At 39.1% G+C, this 16,652-nt stretch overlaps 2 protein-coding genes and 1 pseudogene across 2 annotated transcripts; 1 reads left to right on the forward strand and 2 right to left on the reverse strand.

Moving 5' to 3' along the window:
- Positions 1–697: 697 nt before the first annotated feature.
- Positions 698–4,062, reverse strand: LOC148063457 (UAP56-interacting factor-like). The gene is made up of 9 exons (XM_087810234.1): positions 3,912–4,062; positions 3,711–3,836; positions 3,481–3,644; positions 2,399–2,547; positions 2,254–2,326; positions 2,108–2,166; positions 1,872–1,946; positions 1,663–1,804; positions 698–1,049 (listed from the first exon to the last, which is right to left on the reverse strand). Exons 1-9 carry the CDS (start codon positions 3,976–3,978, stop codon positions 945–947), a joined length of 960 nt encoding a protein of 319 aa, XP_087666360.1. The 5' UTR covers positions 3,979–4,062; the 3' UTR covers positions 698–944.
- Positions 4,063–4,522: 460 nt separating this feature from the next.
- cpdp (CPD photolyase) lies at positions 4,523–9,935 on the forward strand. Its single transcript, XM_087810233.1, has 10 exons — positions 4,523–4,650; positions 4,915–5,285; positions 5,357–5,505; positions 5,611–5,793; positions 6,794–6,952; positions 7,028–7,226; positions 7,971–8,123; positions 8,199–8,320; positions 8,401–8,560; positions 9,656–9,935. Exons 1-10 carry the CDS (start codon positions 4,628–4,630, stop codon positions 9,802–9,804), a joined length of 1,668 nt encoding a protein of 555 aa, XP_087666359.1. The 5' UTR covers positions 4,523–4,627; the 3' UTR covers positions 9,805–9,935.
- Positions 9,936–13,287: 3,352 nt separating this feature from the next.
- On the reverse strand, positions 13,288–14,928 carry LOC148063459 (neuromedin-U receptor 1 pseudogene; annotated as a pseudogene).
- Between the last annotated feature and the right edge of the window lie 1,724 nt (positions 14,929–16,652).

Consider the following 16,652-nt stretch of genomic DNA (forward strand, 5'->3'; position numbering starts at 1 on the left):
TTATCAGTGCCATCAGAATATGGAATAGTTGATTTGTTTTAATATTTCTTAATGAATTTATTTTTTATATTGAAAAGTTGTTTCTCTTGTTCATTAATTCAATGTTTGAATTTTTTTATATTTTCCAAATATTTATTTTACATAAATACGTTTTTTTTTAAAGCCTTTTTTCCCCCCCCGACGACATCCAACAATACTAAATTAAAAAAGGCTAGGCATTTATAAATATGGATTTTTTTTAATTTATTGTACAAAAAAAAATCAAACTGAAAAAGTAATTAATTTAAAAAGTGCAATTTTCAAAATTCATTAAAAATCTCGATAAATTGTTAAATTAGTTTTTAATTCAACCATTCAATATTCTGATAGAGCTCACCTCCCACTGATAACAAGAAAAAGCTTTTATGGCTCCACCCCCTTTATTTTTCAAGCTGTGAAGACCTTTCAAACCCACTTTGTAACCAAAGATGCAAAGATGTGTTCAATTGAAATGCACCGTTTTTTTTCAAAAAAAAATTGCCATTTAAACCACTTCTTACCTCATGTTTTTTTTTTTTTTTCATCCATCACTCTTAAGTCGCCCAGAGAGTCACAGATGAAGCCATGTTTCTGAGCGGAAAAGGTGTTTGACTTTCATATTTGCCAATAGTTTTGTTACATTGCAAAAAAAAGTGAATGTATTTAAATAAAAGCAATATTCAGATTCTAAAGTGTTTATTGTAGCAAAGTTTATCACAATTTTGTTTCAACAGAACAGCCAAAGGAAATAGAAATTTAAGTTATTTAAAAAAAAAAAAAAATACAAAGAATTAAAGAAACTTGACCAAACCCTTTTTTTAAAAATCGACCACAAGCATCAGAAAAATACACAAAATACAAACGTTTCAAAAACAATGAATCTGCCCCTTTTTCTTTCACCCCGATTTTTTTTTTAACTTAAACTTTCAACCAACTGTCACAAACCGACTCCCTTTGCTGCTGCTCTGTGTCGTCGCCGTTCGTTTGTCCTTTAAGATGCGAAATCTTTCGTTGAGAGTGATGGACGTTTGCTGTTGAGAAGAAAATATCCCGTTAATATTGCGACAATTTATTTCACACACAGGATCAAAACTCAATGGCAACTGATCAATGTGGGGGGGGCGGGGGGGACTCTTAGTGTGGACAGCGCCATCTGCTGGTGTAAATAAAGTAATAAACTATTCAGACGTTAGGCAGAAGGCTGACGTCGCAACCCCTGATGGGAAATGGAAAAAAAGAGTTTAGATCATTTTCATTTGAACTGCAAATCTTTTTTGGCTGCAAGTTTCATTCTGACACTTCTGAGGGGACTTTTTTTTATTTAATTTTATTTTGCAGGCCTTTACTCTCTAATCTAAATAAGAAAATTATTAAAGAAAGCGACAATCTAAAATGTTTAAAAACTATTTCCTACCAAATTTAACAACCTAAAGTGAGGCTTAACCTTACAGAAGTTATCTGGACGGTTAACATTATTTTCATGTTCATAATCTTTAGCTTACAAACTTAGAAACTGCAGTAATTATTTATATTCAAACTGCTAGATTGTGGCTCTTATGACCAAAAAATTAAAACTTTATTATTTAAAAAGTTATGTCCCTCTACAGCAATTTTAATACAAAACTCTAAATGGCTTCAACTCACCGGCTTCCCGACACTGTTGATGTCGAACTGAAGTGGGACCCCTTTTGGGATTTTCTTCACAGCCGGCGCCGCGGGACCCGAAGGCAGGACAACAGCACTGGGGGCAGCAGCGGTCGGGTGGAGGGACCAGGAGGTGGGGGGTCTGCAGCAACAACACGTTACATAAGTCTGCCATCAACCAAGTGACGCAAGGTTGACTTAATATTTACTCTGGTTGAGTTCTAGCGGTGGGGTTGTCGATAGAAACCGTCAAAATGCCGTTATTTGTTGCTGAAGTGCGCCACCTAGTGGACGAAGAAAGGTATTGGTTACTGAGCGGCCTTGAAATTTATTTGAGTACAGAAAACGTAAGAATTAGCTCAAATAATTTACAAAATAAACATTTGGGTATCCAAACATAAATCAGTAATTATTTTTACGCAATTAAACTCATTTTTAAACTCACTGGCGAGTTCTTTTCGATGGCGCCCGAGAAACTGGCTTCTTCTGTACTTGTGCTTGGACCTGACGAGAGAAGAGGCAGATTCAAATAAAGGTTTTTACACATTTTTTTAACGCATCACACGACCGACAGAATAATCCAAACCTCACCTTCAGTCCTCTGTGAGACATGAACGTAGCTTGCCGCGCTTCTCTTCGTGGGTTTTGCAAAGCCGGCAGCGGCCTTCGCCAGAGAAGACGACACAGTTTATAACTTTTTTAAAAAGGTTGCCAGAAAGGTTGACGCATTAACTACCGTCGCCGCAGCTGAAAGGGTCTTCTAAGTGAAATCTGATGCTGCGACTTGTGTGCGTCAGGCGCTTGCTGCTTCCGTCTTTGGACCTCTGCTTTTCTGAACTGAGCCGGTGTGCGCTGGATGAACGGCCGTTGCTTCTGCTTGGTTTTCTAGAAGAAACAATTAGTTCAGAATTAGAAACTTTTACTGACAGTGTTGTAAACACATGTTTTTTTGTTTGGTGTCAGAGAATAAAAGAAGATAACACAGAAAATACTCAATAGAAAAACAAACACCAAGGCAGCCATTCTGACGTTCATTTTATTAGTTTGTTGTGAACTGGTTGAAAAGTGGTAATAAAAAGACAATCATATAGAATATAATTAAAATATACACTGGATTTAAACATTTACATTTTCATTAAACTTGTACAGCTTAAATGAAATTTAATTCAAGACCAACTTGACAAAATCTATCATAATATACAACATTGAGGACAATTTTGCCCCCCACCCCAAAAAAAACAACCATAACCACTTTGAAAAATGCACAAAATACACAGTGCCTCTTACCACTATCAGCCATGAAGAAAAGTGTAGGTTGGACAACAAATTCTTATTAAATTTACACCTAATGTTTGTTATTTGTGATACTAAAACAAATAAAGTTGTGTTTTTTGTTTTTGTTTGTTTGTTTGTTTGTTTTACAAATAAATAAAGGTCACTGGGTATTTAAACAAAAATATTATACGTATTAAGACTTAAAAAGAATGGATTCAATCCATTTCAATACCAATTAAGGCCTTAGAAGATTCCTCAATTCCCTGCTCTTCAGGGGCCACAGAAACCCCGATTTAGAGCCTGAATACTGAAGTCACTAAACCTCATCTTTAGTTGCAGCTGTTCCTCGACAGCTGTGTCGCTTCAGCTGTTCATCAGAAAGTCTGTCGTCTGTCGTTGACTTCCAAACATTCACAAGATCAGTTCTTCATCCAAACCAAAGGAAAAAAGTTGAAAATCCATCTTTCCACTCAAGAGTTCACTAGTGTTTGACCTTTAAAAGTGTTGTCTTTTATAAAAGGAGTCTCTGGTGGGAGTCAGTACCTGGTTGTTGGGGGTTTTGTTGAAGGGGGCCACTTTCCTGAGCAGGGCCGGGGGTCTCTTGGCTGCCAGGCCAGTGATCACCCCCTGACCGCGCCGGCGACCAGGAGCCATCCTTCCACTTCTTAATTTAGCAGCCGCTCCTCCCCTGGTCATGGCAGCACCATCTACAGAGGACATGTGGCAGCATTAGGGTCTCACTCACAGAGGGTGGTCGTGTGAGGGACCCCTACTCTGGGCTGGGGTTCCTCTCCTCCTCAACTGTGGAAATGATCCCTTTTTCTTGACTGGACTTCGTTTCGTGTTGACGTGACTCCTGTTGATCTGTTTCTCCTTTTTGTTCAGACGAATAATGTCGTCTGTGGAGGATAATAAACCCGGAAAAAGTGGGTCAAATGACAGAGAAAAACAGTCTCAAGAGTTGTGGATCTTACCGAGAGACATGTCCACTTTATCCACATATTTCCTCGCCGGGCCGCCCGCGACTTTACCTTTAAACATCTTCAAACACGGGTTTAAAAAAAAAAGTGAATCTAAGACACAACAAGCATTGAAGCTGAGCTAAGATCCTCTTGTACCCGGACGTACCTCCCACAGACGTAAACAATGACGCGCTTGCGCAGGAAGCAGGATGTTCCTCCGGCTTTATGGGAAATGTAGTTTCATTAAGAAAAACGCCGCGTCCCTGCTTGTAAAGCAGTTCCTCTCTTACACGACTCGAATAAAAACGACACAAAGTGAGCGTCACGTGATATCTTACACTTTCGTTTGGTGCGTATATAATAATAATATATATATAAATAATACAAATAAAATATTGTATACGTTTATTAGCCTTCAAACAAATAAAAAATAATATTGAAAAACATAAAATGAACGTAACGTGATATCAAACACTTTATTTTGATGCGTATATAATAATTTCATATATATATATATATATATATAAAATGCATATGTTTTGTAACCGGCATGCGGAAACACGTGGCCGGCGACACTCGGCCAATCAGAGGACTCGAAATACTCTGAACACGCCCACTCATGTTACAAAATATTCACAGCGTGTAACTCTTGTTGTTTTTAATAGTAAGAAGCAGCAATAACGTGAGTTTCATCTTCGAACAATTCAAACATCTTCTCCATTCATCGGATGTTACTCTGCTCTCGGTGGAGGTGAGTGTTTATATTTTGTTTTTATGGCGAGCGTCAGTTGCAAGAAATGACCCATTGTTGTAGCAAATGGCAAAGTTTTGAAAGAAAAGTCTCTAGTTTAACTTTAAATGATTGTTTTTCTGTCGTGTACCTAAGCTACCTTTGTGTTTGTACACGTGGATCGCTGTTTGCACGTCCTATTATTCAAAGTAATATGTGGCTTTATTTGTTATAAATGCACCATTATGACGACACAGTATAATGTTATATTTGTCTCCTTTAAAGGTCATTGTTTGCATCTATATCATCAAAGTTTAGTTTCAACTCTCTCATAAAGAAACTGAAGCTCAGCTCGACTTCCTCCATCTTCATCAATACCCTGACCAGTGAGACCACCATGTCGGGCAAGAAACGCAAAACCACACCCGCCAAGGAGCCTAAACTGAAGCAACAAAAACTGACCACTGCGAAAGAGGAGCCGAAGAAGACGGGCAAAGCAGCCGGCTGGTTGCAAGAAGCCGTGAAGCAACAGAGAGTCCAAGACAAGGAAATGAAGTTCAACAAAAAGCGGTTCCAGGTCTTATCTGAAGCTCAGAAGACCATGATGCACTCGAAGGGGGTTCTGTACTGGATGTTGAGAGACCACCGAGTTCAAGGTGAACATCGCTTTCTGTCACCTCGACAACGGTCGATCAGGGGGGTCGTCATTTCTGTGGTTGTATTTCAGACAACTGGGCGCTGATCCACGCTCAGAGCCTGGCGCTGAAGGAGAACCTGCCGCTGCACGTCTGCTTCTGTCTGGTCGTCCCTGAGTCTGAGCTGTCCACCTTCAGACACTACAGCTTCCTGCTCAAAGGTCTCCAAGAGGTGGCAAAGGTTTGTCACGCGGCTCATATATTTTTCAGTGGAATTAACAACACAAGCCACTCTTTACTCTTCTTTTCTGCGTCTTAAAGCGGAGATTTATCTTGTTCTCTGCAGAAATGTGAAGCCCTGAACATCCAGTTCCATCTGCTGCATGGGTCGGCGGGCGAAGTGCTGCCAGGCTTCGTGTCTGACCACAACTTCGGGGCAGTGGTCACCGACTTCTCCCCCCTCAGGGAGCCCCAGCAGTGGCTGCAGGAGGTGAAGAAGGGGATTCCAGAAGACGTTTCGCTCATACAGGTATTTAAAACGACCTGCGCTCTTAAGTAAATGATGCTTCTATGGATCAAAGATATTTACCTTGAACCGGTATTTAGTCCAGTGCTGTGTCTCAAATCGCATACTTCTCTTAGTATACTAGAAGTTAGTATGCATCAGGATAGTGTACGTACTAACTAGTACGCAAATTCTCCACAGATAGTATGTCTCAAATCAAACACTGCCGCTACACACTAACAGGAAATGACATGACAGCTTCTTCTTCTACTACTATTTAACGATGGTTGCAACCAGCTGTTGGAACGCTATTGACACCTGCTGGCAGCACGTTTTGCAAGTTTGGAAGAAGAAATAATTTTTATAATAATAATAATAAATATTTGTGAGATATTTAAGCTGGTATCAGCAGCGAAGACGTGTCATCCTTCTACTGCTGCTGAAAATACACTTGTACGTATATTAATATATATATATATATATATATATATATATACGTATATATTACAACGTCATATATATATATATGATGTAACTTCCGTTTACAACGTCACTAAGATGGCAGCTGTTTAGGGTAGATAGTGTCCATCGAACCATACTCAGTTTTGTGGGCGTTTTAGTGACAATTTAGTGTGCATGGCGCACTAAATTTCGCATACTAAGAATTGAGACGCACTTACGCACTAAAAATACTAACTTTGATTACACAAGGATGCGATTTGAGACACAGCACTTGTAAATATAAATAAATTAAAAAATATCTATCTATCTATCTATCTATCTATCTATCTATCTATCTATCTATATATCCGTTAATGCTCACTGTTTTTATTGATTTTTTAAAAATATTTTCTACATTGACTGTAGTCAAAAAACACTAATAATTTAGCACCCATTATTTCATTGTTATTTCTGTCAAATATTGACATGGGATTATTATTTTGATGACTTTTCTTATTGTACAACTTTCATTATTATTGGCTAAACGTGTCAGTCGTCGCTGATTAGTTCTCTCCAAACACAGGTTGACGCCCACAACGTGGTCCCCTGCTGGGTCACGTCCCCTAAACAGGAGTACGCCGCCCGAACCATCCGAAGCAAAATCACCAAACTCCTGCCAGAGTTCCTGACGGATTTCCCACCAGTGGTAGAACACGAACATACGGCCGAGAGAATGGCAAAGGTATGTCCTTACGCTTACTTCTTACTAGAGATCTTCACTCACAGGTGTATTTTCTGTTTTTTTGGTGTAACTCAGCGAATCAACTGGGTCAAAGAACTGGACTCGCTGAAAGTTGACACGACAGTCGGGGAGACGGAGTGGGCCAAGCCGGGCACCACTGCCGGCATGTCCATGTTGGAGTCCTTCATCGACGTGCGCCTCAAAATGTTCGGAACGTTACGCAACAACCCCAACGCTGCCGCACTCAGCCAGCTCTCGCCCTGGCTTCGGTTCGGTGAGTCAAACCAGCATTTTCATTCAACAGTGATTCAACAGTTTGATCAAGTTAATCACATTAGTGGGATGCGATTAATCACAGTTAAAAAAACACATTGACATTTACCTGTTAATGATTTGTTTTGAAATAAAAGCAAAAACCTCAATCAAACTTGTTTCAAGAGACAAATATTTTAATGTAAAGTTCTTCTTTTTTAATGTAGGCATTATTTGAGCATGCCTATAGGCAATGAAACTAGTAGTATTAAAACTAATTATATAAAGTTTTAATTCCTTGCGGTATTTAAGTATATCAGTGACATCAGAATATTGAATGGTTGAATTTAAGATTTAAGATATTAGATAAATGTTGATGTTCTTTTTTTTTTAAGCGATACCTTTTCTTCTTTTTTTTTTAAATAAATCGATTTCAATCATTTCTGTACTGAAAGCTCCCTTTTTTTTCTTTTTAAGTGTAATACAATATACATAGTATTCTAATTAAAAAAATATTTTCTTCTTTTTCTGAATTACTTTTTTTTTTATTATGAGCCTTTTAAATTCAATATAAAAATGTTATATACTGTAAATAATACAGCATGATTACCAGCGGTTGGTGCGACTATTATACCAATATTTTGACATTGATAAGGCCACAAATAAAAAGAAAATGTTACTTTAGAAAATGTGTTATTGGAATCAGGAAATCAAACTGTATATGTACAAAAAAAAAAAAATCAATCCAAACTTTTCCTTCTACCAGGTCATCTGTCAGCCCAGCGTGTGGCGCTAGAGGTGAAGAAAAACGGAAAGAACACGAGCGAGTCCGTCGCCCCCTTCATCGAGGAGCTGGTGGTGCGTCGTGAGCTGACGGACAACTTCTGCTTCTACAACAAGAACTATGACAGCGTGGAGGGTCAGTCTTGGTTCTTCCTCCTCGTGTGCTGAAGAAAACTGTTGATGCCGTCGCTAACCTTTTCTGTGATATCAGGAGCCTACGAATGGGCGCAGAAGACTCTGAAGGATCACGCCAAAGACGAGCGACCCTACTTGTACTCGCGGGAGCAGCTGGAGAAGGCGAAGACGCACGACAAACTGTGGAACGCTGCTCAGGTAAAACCAGCCGTGATGTCGTCATGATGTCAAAAAACAATGAGAAATAGTTGCTAAATCACAAATACTTTCCTCTGCAGTTCCAGATGGTGTCGGAGGGAAAGATGCACGGCTTCCTGAGGATGTACTGGGCCAAGAAGATCCTCGAGTGGACAACCTCACCGGACGAGGCGCTCTCTATCGCCCTCTACCTCAACGACCGCTACAGCCTGGACGGCCAAGATCCCAACGGATTCGTAGGTAAGGCGTCAAAATCAATCACTCAAGGGCCCAAAATCTTTCAGCGGTCTACGTCGCGGACTAAATAAATGTATACAGTGGTCCCTGTTCATGCTCGCTGTTAAGTCGGGAACGTTATTTAATTACGATTTAATTGAACAGCAGATAAACTTTAACATAATTCCAGTTAAATTGCCTTTGAGCCACTGGGATGACCATGACCTGGAGGAATAAGAGACTTCGCAGACAAATAATCAAAGACCTTTTGTGTATTATCACATTTTTATCACATTCATTATATTATTTGTCAGACCGCTGAATGAAATATGACTTGAGCTACGCAATATTTAAAATATTATGCATTTATTCTATTTATAACCTATTGCACTTTTTTAAAAACTTATTTATATTTATACTTTAATATACATTAATTATTATATGCAATATTTAAAATGTTAATCATTTATTCTGTTTAAACTATATTGCACTATTTTTAACTTATTAATATTTATATTTATACTTTTTATATATACATTCATTCTGCTGTGTATTTAACGGTTGCCAAGCAACGACATTTCGTTGCCAGTTTCACTGTGTTTTCTGTGCAATGACAATAAAAGGAAAAAAGAAAATAAAAACAAAGTCTAAAGTTATGGTGCCAACAAAACTCCCATGATGCCTTTCACTGCTCTATCTAATGACGGCCGATTGGTCCTTACAATACTGTGTCAAGTGGTCGACAGCTGAAGTTGGCTGGGCGGCAAAGCATTATGTCAGCTGTTCATGTCACTGTGACTGAGAGCTTTTTAAGAGGGATGTGCAATGTTGAGTTCATAAGTTTAATTAAATGTTAATTTCAGAATTAATGAAAAATGAAATGGTCACTTTGCAGATATTGTTTATAAATAAACGAGGGAACATTTTATTCACCAAATTGTATTTAACAGGAAGAATGAGTCGGATTGACACATTTTTTCCTCGTTCACCAACACAAACACTCAAATCTTAATGGATACAACATCAACAAGAACAATAATCTTCTTATATTGAGAGCAAATAATGCAGCGTGCCGCATGAAACGACCGGTCACATGTAAACCTTCTGTGCGTCTCTCAGGCTGCATGTGGTCCATCTGCGGCATCCACGACCAGGGCTGGGCCGAGAGGTCCGTGTTCGGGAAGATCCGTTACATGAACTACAAAGGCTGTCAGCGCAAGTTCAACGTCCCGGAGTTCGAGAAGAAGTACCTTCCCAAAAATCTTTGAAGGCGTTTCAACTCCTCGCTACATCATGGATTGGAATTTTGAAACATAAATGTTGCTTCTTAAACAGCTTTTTCTATTTCTTTCATGTAATGTTCCCTTGTTTTTATATTTTAAATAAACAATAAAACAGATGTGTTTGTATCGTATCATCGAAAATGTATATATATATTTTTCACACTGCAGTGAGTTGAATGATATTTGGCAGTGGAAACGATCCATTATTAATGTCTCTGAGATGTTAATGAGTTCCTAATGTGCTGTTTAAGAACCTCACAAGACCTGAAATCAAGCACAGCTCCATGAATGAACTCGTGGAGGAGTTCTGACAAATCCATTTACTCAAGGCTGCTTGCATCACCATTGCAAATGGCGTTTTTAGTCATCGCTGATGAAATTAAGCGTCGACCTAATTAGCCGCGTCCTCAATAGACGAGGAAAAGTTCTCCTCCAGGAAACGAGGCTCTCAAAGCCGGTGCTCAAATTGCATTGTGTATTTTTTTTTTAAACAGCTCCTGGCGGCTCCTGTCGTTTAAGGAGGAACACAAGCTCTTAATTGGGCCGGGGCTTCAGGACCGACAACGATGCATGATTTATGGCTCCGGGATATTAAGTGACGTTGAGAACGATCTTCAACATCACCCTCTTCACCTCCCTCGACCCCCAGGAAGCATTTGTTGCTTCAGTTTCTACGTCACATTTTTCGCTTCATTTGTTTGTGACATGATCAGCATTAAATATAGATATATATATACATTTTTATAACTGGATTTAATATGTTCTATATTAAAAGTTTACATCTATTTTTTCTTAAATAATTTGATTAAAACATTCAAATGTTTTAAGTCTCTTTTTTTTTTATATTGAAATTCAAAAAGACATTTTAAAAATGCGTAGCCTTTTAAATACAATACAAAAATGTACCATAAGAGTAAACAACATTGTTTTATTTGGAAAATATTTATATATATATCTATATCATTTAATTATATATATAATTATACAGTAGCTATAGCTATACAGTATATACAATTATATATATAATTATACCTTCTGCTATAGCTATACAGTAGCTATAGCAGACGGAGCAAAATTATATTATATATATAATCAAATGATCAAAAACTATAATTATATAAAAGGTTTTAACTAAATAATGATTTTCAATTATTTGATAAAAACAAAGTCAACCTTTTCTATACAGATATGACATCTGTATAGAAAAGGTTGACTTTGTTTTCTTGAATTCAATTATTGATCATTTTGCTTCAAATGTTTGTGACTTGAGCAGCACCTCCAAGTCTAAGACCATTGTTTCTTTAAAAAAACAACAAGCTTACTTATCCTTATAATTTTAAAATTGTATTGACAGTGAGGAAATCTGTTCACTGACAGCAGACAGTAGGAAAATATCAAACATACGGCACGTGGTTAAAATTGATCTAAAAAAGAAAACAAAAATAACATTAAGGTTTAATATTTAGTCGATATCATTCACTGTAAACACATCCGTGCGCTAATCAACGGAGCAGTGAAACTTTGAAACCTCAGTGCATCCAGAATATGATTTAGGATTAACATGTAAGATAAACAAAATATTGAACAGCCGGTGGGGAGAACAGAGAATAATTATAGATGTATTTTTATTTTTTTAAACCCACACACATCACCTATGTGTCTCCAACACATCGCGGTGTTGTTTATTCCAGCACTGCAGAGCCACAAAGACCCAAATCAATTCTCCCTTCAATATAATTCAAATGGAATCATTGCTATGAATGATATGATAACAGATTCCATTGTGAGACTGGATGATTGACATGCTGGGGATCTATTGTATGATAATTACAGTGTGTGTGAGTCACACTCACATTATTATTGCTTTTACTTTGAATATGAATAGAAGAAAACCTGGAACGTCCTATACATTAAGTTATTATTGTTTACATTGTTTGCACTTAATTATAATTAATATAGTAATATAATTATAAATGTAATACTTTTATAGATAACAAAATATATGTGTTTTAATGATGTAATAATTTAGACTTGGAACCAGATATCTCAAAAAAGATACAAACAAACACAATTTTGAATTTATATATATAAAAACATATTTTTTTGTTTTGTTAGTTTATGCTTGTACAAGTATCATTAGTAGTAGTAGCAGCAATAGCAGTAGGAGAAATAATATTGTAAGTACCAGTATTAGTAGCAGAATTAGCATTAGCTAAAATAAATAAATAATAATAAAAATGAATAAGAATTAGGTCAAGTTGAAGCACTAGCATTTGCCCCAGTTTTGCAGTAGCAGAAATAACAGCATTAGCATTAGCATATGTAGCAGTAGCAGAATTAGCAGTAGCTATAGCAGAAGGAGCAAAATTAGTAAGTAAGTAAGTAAGTAGGTAATTTTTATTTTTATAGCGCTTTTCTAGACCAGGGTCACAAAGCGCTTAAACAATCAAAACAATATTCAATAAAGTATATACTTTAAAGATCAAGATAAAACTGATAACACAACAGAAGTTCCAGAAAATCAAGGAAAAGCCTGAACAATTAAAAACGTCTTAAGATGTTTCTTAAAGGAGTCAGTAGATCATCAAACACAGAGGGAGAGGAAGATCGTTCCAAAGCTTTGGAGCTAGGAAGGATTTCTCTCCTCTTGTCCTGAACCGTGTTCAAGAACCATCAGTAGATTCTGATCCACAGACCTCAGAGCCCGAGCTGGGGTGTAAGGCTGGATCAGATCACTGATGTAAGGAGGAGCCTGAGCATGAATAGCTCTGAAAGTAAGAACTAGTAGTAGTAGTAGTAGTAGTAGTAGTAACAAAAGCAATAGTGCTAGTAGCTGTAGCAGAATAAGTAGTAGCTGTAGTAGAAGGAGGAGGCATAATTAGTAGTTGTAGTAGTAGTAGTAGTAATAGTAGTAGTAACAAACGCATAAGTGCTAGTAGCTGTAGCAGAATAAGCAGTAGTTATAGCAGAAGGAGGAGGCATTATTAGTAGTAATAGTAGTAGTAGTAGTAATAGTAGTAGTAACAAAGGCATTAGCGCAAGAAATAGTAATATAATTTGCCATATTAGTCCTGTACCAGTAATGGCAGCATTATCATTAGCATATGTAGCAGTAGCAGAACAAGTATTAGTAGTAGTAGTAGTGAAGTAGCAGTGGCAGTAGTAGTAGCGCTATCATTAGCCCTTAGCAGCAGCAGTAATATCAGCACTAGCATTAGCATACGTAGCAGTAAAATAACTACAAGTAGTAGTTGCAGTAGTAGTAGCACTGTCATTAGCCATTAGCAGCAGCAGTAATATCAGCACTAGCATTAGCATACGTAGCAGTAAACAAATTAGAAGTAGTAGTTGCAGCAGTAGTAGTAGCAGCAGTTGTGTAAGCAGTAGCATTTAGATTTGACAGCAGTATATATCTATTCAAGTAGTAATAGTTGTAGTTTTCGTAGTAGCAGTACCATTAGTAGTGCTTCATGAAGCTTGATGGTGCCTCACACTCCATGTTGTTGTGGCCTCCTTGGCCTTGTGTTGTTCTTTAGCTAGCACGCTCGTCTTCTCACTTACGGTTCTTTTCGGACCAGTCCTGTCGTTGGACGGTCGCAGTCTGCGCTGACGGCTGCAGGTCATGTGACTGAACATTTCTCGGAACCTGGTGGACATGAGGTTGTAGAGGACGGGGTTGACGGCTGAGCTCAGGTAGAAGCAGACCCCGGAGATCACATGGACCTGCTCGTACACCCTCAGGTGCTGCTCCACAGAGACGTCCATGTAGCTCCACATCAGCCGGTCCAGGTGAAAGGGAGCCCAGCAGAAGCTGAACACGACCACCAGCACAACTAGACAACGATGATGACGGAGGGTTATTTATGTTTAACCTCAAGGTCACATGTTTTAAAGCTTTTTTTTTTTTTAAAAAGCGTACACAGCATCTTGGTCACTTGCAGGTTGCGTCTGCTTAGCTTATGTCCTGGGGTGAAGCTCCCGCTGTCGTCCACCGTGTTGACCGTTCTGTACAGCTGCCGACCAATGAGCAGGTAGAGGACGCTGATGACCAGTACGGGCAGGAAGAAGAAAACCAGCGTGGAGACGACCATGATGCGGTTGTACATCCACGTTGGTTTGACCACATCTGAGGTTAAGTACAGTTACAGTTAGCTGGAAACAACTGTAACATATGTGCACTAGAGTGGAGTGCTTACCTAGCTAACACACTGGAACTAGCAAACAAAGAGCTGTGTTAGCTAAGAACAAGCTAAATAGATATATTCTCAGCTGGCATTGAGAAGCTAGAAAAGCTAGTTTAAAACTATCCTCATTAGTCTGAAACTGCTGATGTGTTGAGAATATGTTAGGCTTAAACTAATAAAGCTTAAGTTGAAAACAACCTAAAACTAGCCTTGCTATTCCTAACCTGTGTAATGTGTTTAAGATGTGTTAACTAGCTGGTGTTTTATTCATTTCGGTAAAACTTTGTGGCAGAATTGACTCACAACAGATCGCAGATCGAGGGAAGTGGCGTCCGAATCTCGGGGGCAGCTCCATGATGCCGTGCAGGCTGGTGTTGGGAAGGGCGCACAACATGGAAACAACCCAGAGCAGAAGGATGACCCTCTTGACGTGCTTATGTGTCGTCACATGCTTGACCTGTAGAGGGCGCACCACCGCCAAGTACCGCTCTACACTGAGTGCCGTGACGTTGAGGACGGACGCGAAGCAGACCGTCTCAAACAAGAAGGTTTTAAAGTAGCATCCTGCCTCACCAAACAGGAAGGGGTAGTTATGCCACATCTCGTAGACTTCCAACGGCATGCCGAGCACCAGCACAAGCAAGTCCGACACCGCCAGACTCAGCAGGTACAAGTTGGTCGGCGTCTCCATTACGGCGTAGCGTAGGATCACCGCGCAGGTCAGGAAGTTTCCAAAAAGACCAGAGCTGAAGATGATGAAGTAGGTGATGGAGACAGGCAGGAACACAGGGGACCTCAGAGGGCCCAGGTGAGCCGCCAGGTACTCTGCCTCACTCTGACACAACTCACGTACGTCCTCTTCCGAAGCTGTCGCTAGAAGCCAAGAGATATTCATCCCGCACACCACAGCAGCCTCCGGGCAGCCCATGTCTCTGAACAAAGGCGACCCTGATGCGGACAGTACTTCCATGGAGCAGTTGTATCCCATCATGACCACTAGAGAACCTGCGTGGCACCTATGGATGAGAAAGGTTGATGATTGCTGCAAGAATTTGACTTAAAGCCAAACTTAAAGGTGTGTTAGATTTCCAATTTCTTTAGCTCTGCAATTGAGGTCAGATAATCGACATTGTGTTTTTTTTATCAAGGGTGGGTGGATGGATGGAGGTAGGTAAGTAGGTATTTAGGTAAGTAGGTAAGTATGTAGCTAAGTAGGAGAGTACGTATGTAAGTAGGTAGGTAAGTATGAGAGTAGGTATGTAAGTAGGTAATTAGGTAGGTAGGAAGGTAAGTAGGTAGGTAGGTAGGTAGGTAGGTAAGTAGGTATGTAAGTAGGTAGGTAGGTAGGTGGGTAAGTAGGTAGGTACTGTACGTAAGTAGGTAGGTAAGTAGGTAGGTAGGTAGGTAAGTAGGTAGGTAGGTAAGTAGGTAAGTAAGTAGGTAGGTGGGTAGGTAAGTAGTTAGGTAAGTAGCTAGGTAGGTAGGTAGGTAGGTAGGTAGGTAGGTAAGTAGGTAGGTAAGTAGGTAGGTAGGTAGGTAGGTGGGTAAGTAGGTAAGTACGTTAGTAGGTAGGTAGTTAGGTAAGTAGGTAGGTAGGTAAGTAGGTATTTAGGTAAGTAAGTAGGTAGGTGGGTAGGTAAGTAGGTAGGTAGGTAGGTAGGTAGGTAGGTAGGTAGGTAAGTAGCTAGGTAGGTAGGTAGGTAGGTAGGTAGGTAGGTAGGTAGGTAGGTAGGTAGGTAGGTAGGTAAGTAGGTAAGTAGGTAAGTAGGTAGGTGGGATGGTAAGTATGTAGGTAAGTAGGAATGTAAGTAGGTAGGTAGGTAGGTAGGTGGGTAAGTAGGTAGGTATGTAAGTAGGTAGGTACTGTAGTTAGGTAAGTAGGTAGGTAGGTAGGTAAGTATATAGCTAAGTAGGGGAGTAGGTATGTAAGTAGGTATGTAAGTAGGAGAGTAGGTATGTAAGTAGGTAGGTAGGTAGGTAGGAAGGTAAGTAGGTAGGTAGGTAGGTAAGTAGGTAAGTAGGTAAGTAGGTATGTAAGTAGGTAAGTAGGTATGTAAGTAGGTAGGTAGGTAGGTACGTAAGTAGGTACGTAAGTAGGTAGGTAGGTAGGTAGGTAAGTAGGAGAGTAGGTATGTAAGTAGGTAGGTAAGTAGGAGAGTAGGTATGTAAGTAGGTATGTAAGTAGATAAGAAGGTAGGTAAGTAGGTATGTAAGTAGACAATCGGTCGGTAGACAGTTAGGTTGAATGGTCGGTAGGCAGGCAGTTTATCATTTAATCACTGTATTTTTATACTTTGTCGCAATCAGATTTAAAAGCAGATTTCAATAAATTCATAATCAAAAATATTAGTCCAGGAAAATGTCCTCATATATGGAGTAACCAAGATGATAATATGTGCCTTCGCCTCGTTCATTTGTTCGAGAGTTGGATGAAGAAACGTGTCCAATTAACCAACTTTTTAATGAGACAATCCGCCAGACGATACGGGCACATGCTCTCATGTTTCAAATTTCATCTGGCGTTAACGTGACGAACGCATTAAAGGCAGCAGATGAGGTCGCCATGACGACCAGCTATAACTCACATGCGGTCAAAGACAGTGCAAGTTTTTATTAACAAATACATTCTTAAACGGTAGGTAAAAAAAG

The sequence above is a fragment of the Callionymus lyra genome, chromosome 16 (genome assembly GCF_982586985.1).
Source record: "Callionymus lyra chromosome 16, fCalLyr1.hap1.1, whole genome shotgun sequence".
In the NCBI taxonomy this organism is placed as follows: Eukaryota; Metazoa; Chordata; class Actinopteri; order Syngnathiformes; family Callionymidae; genus Callionymus; species Callionymus lyra.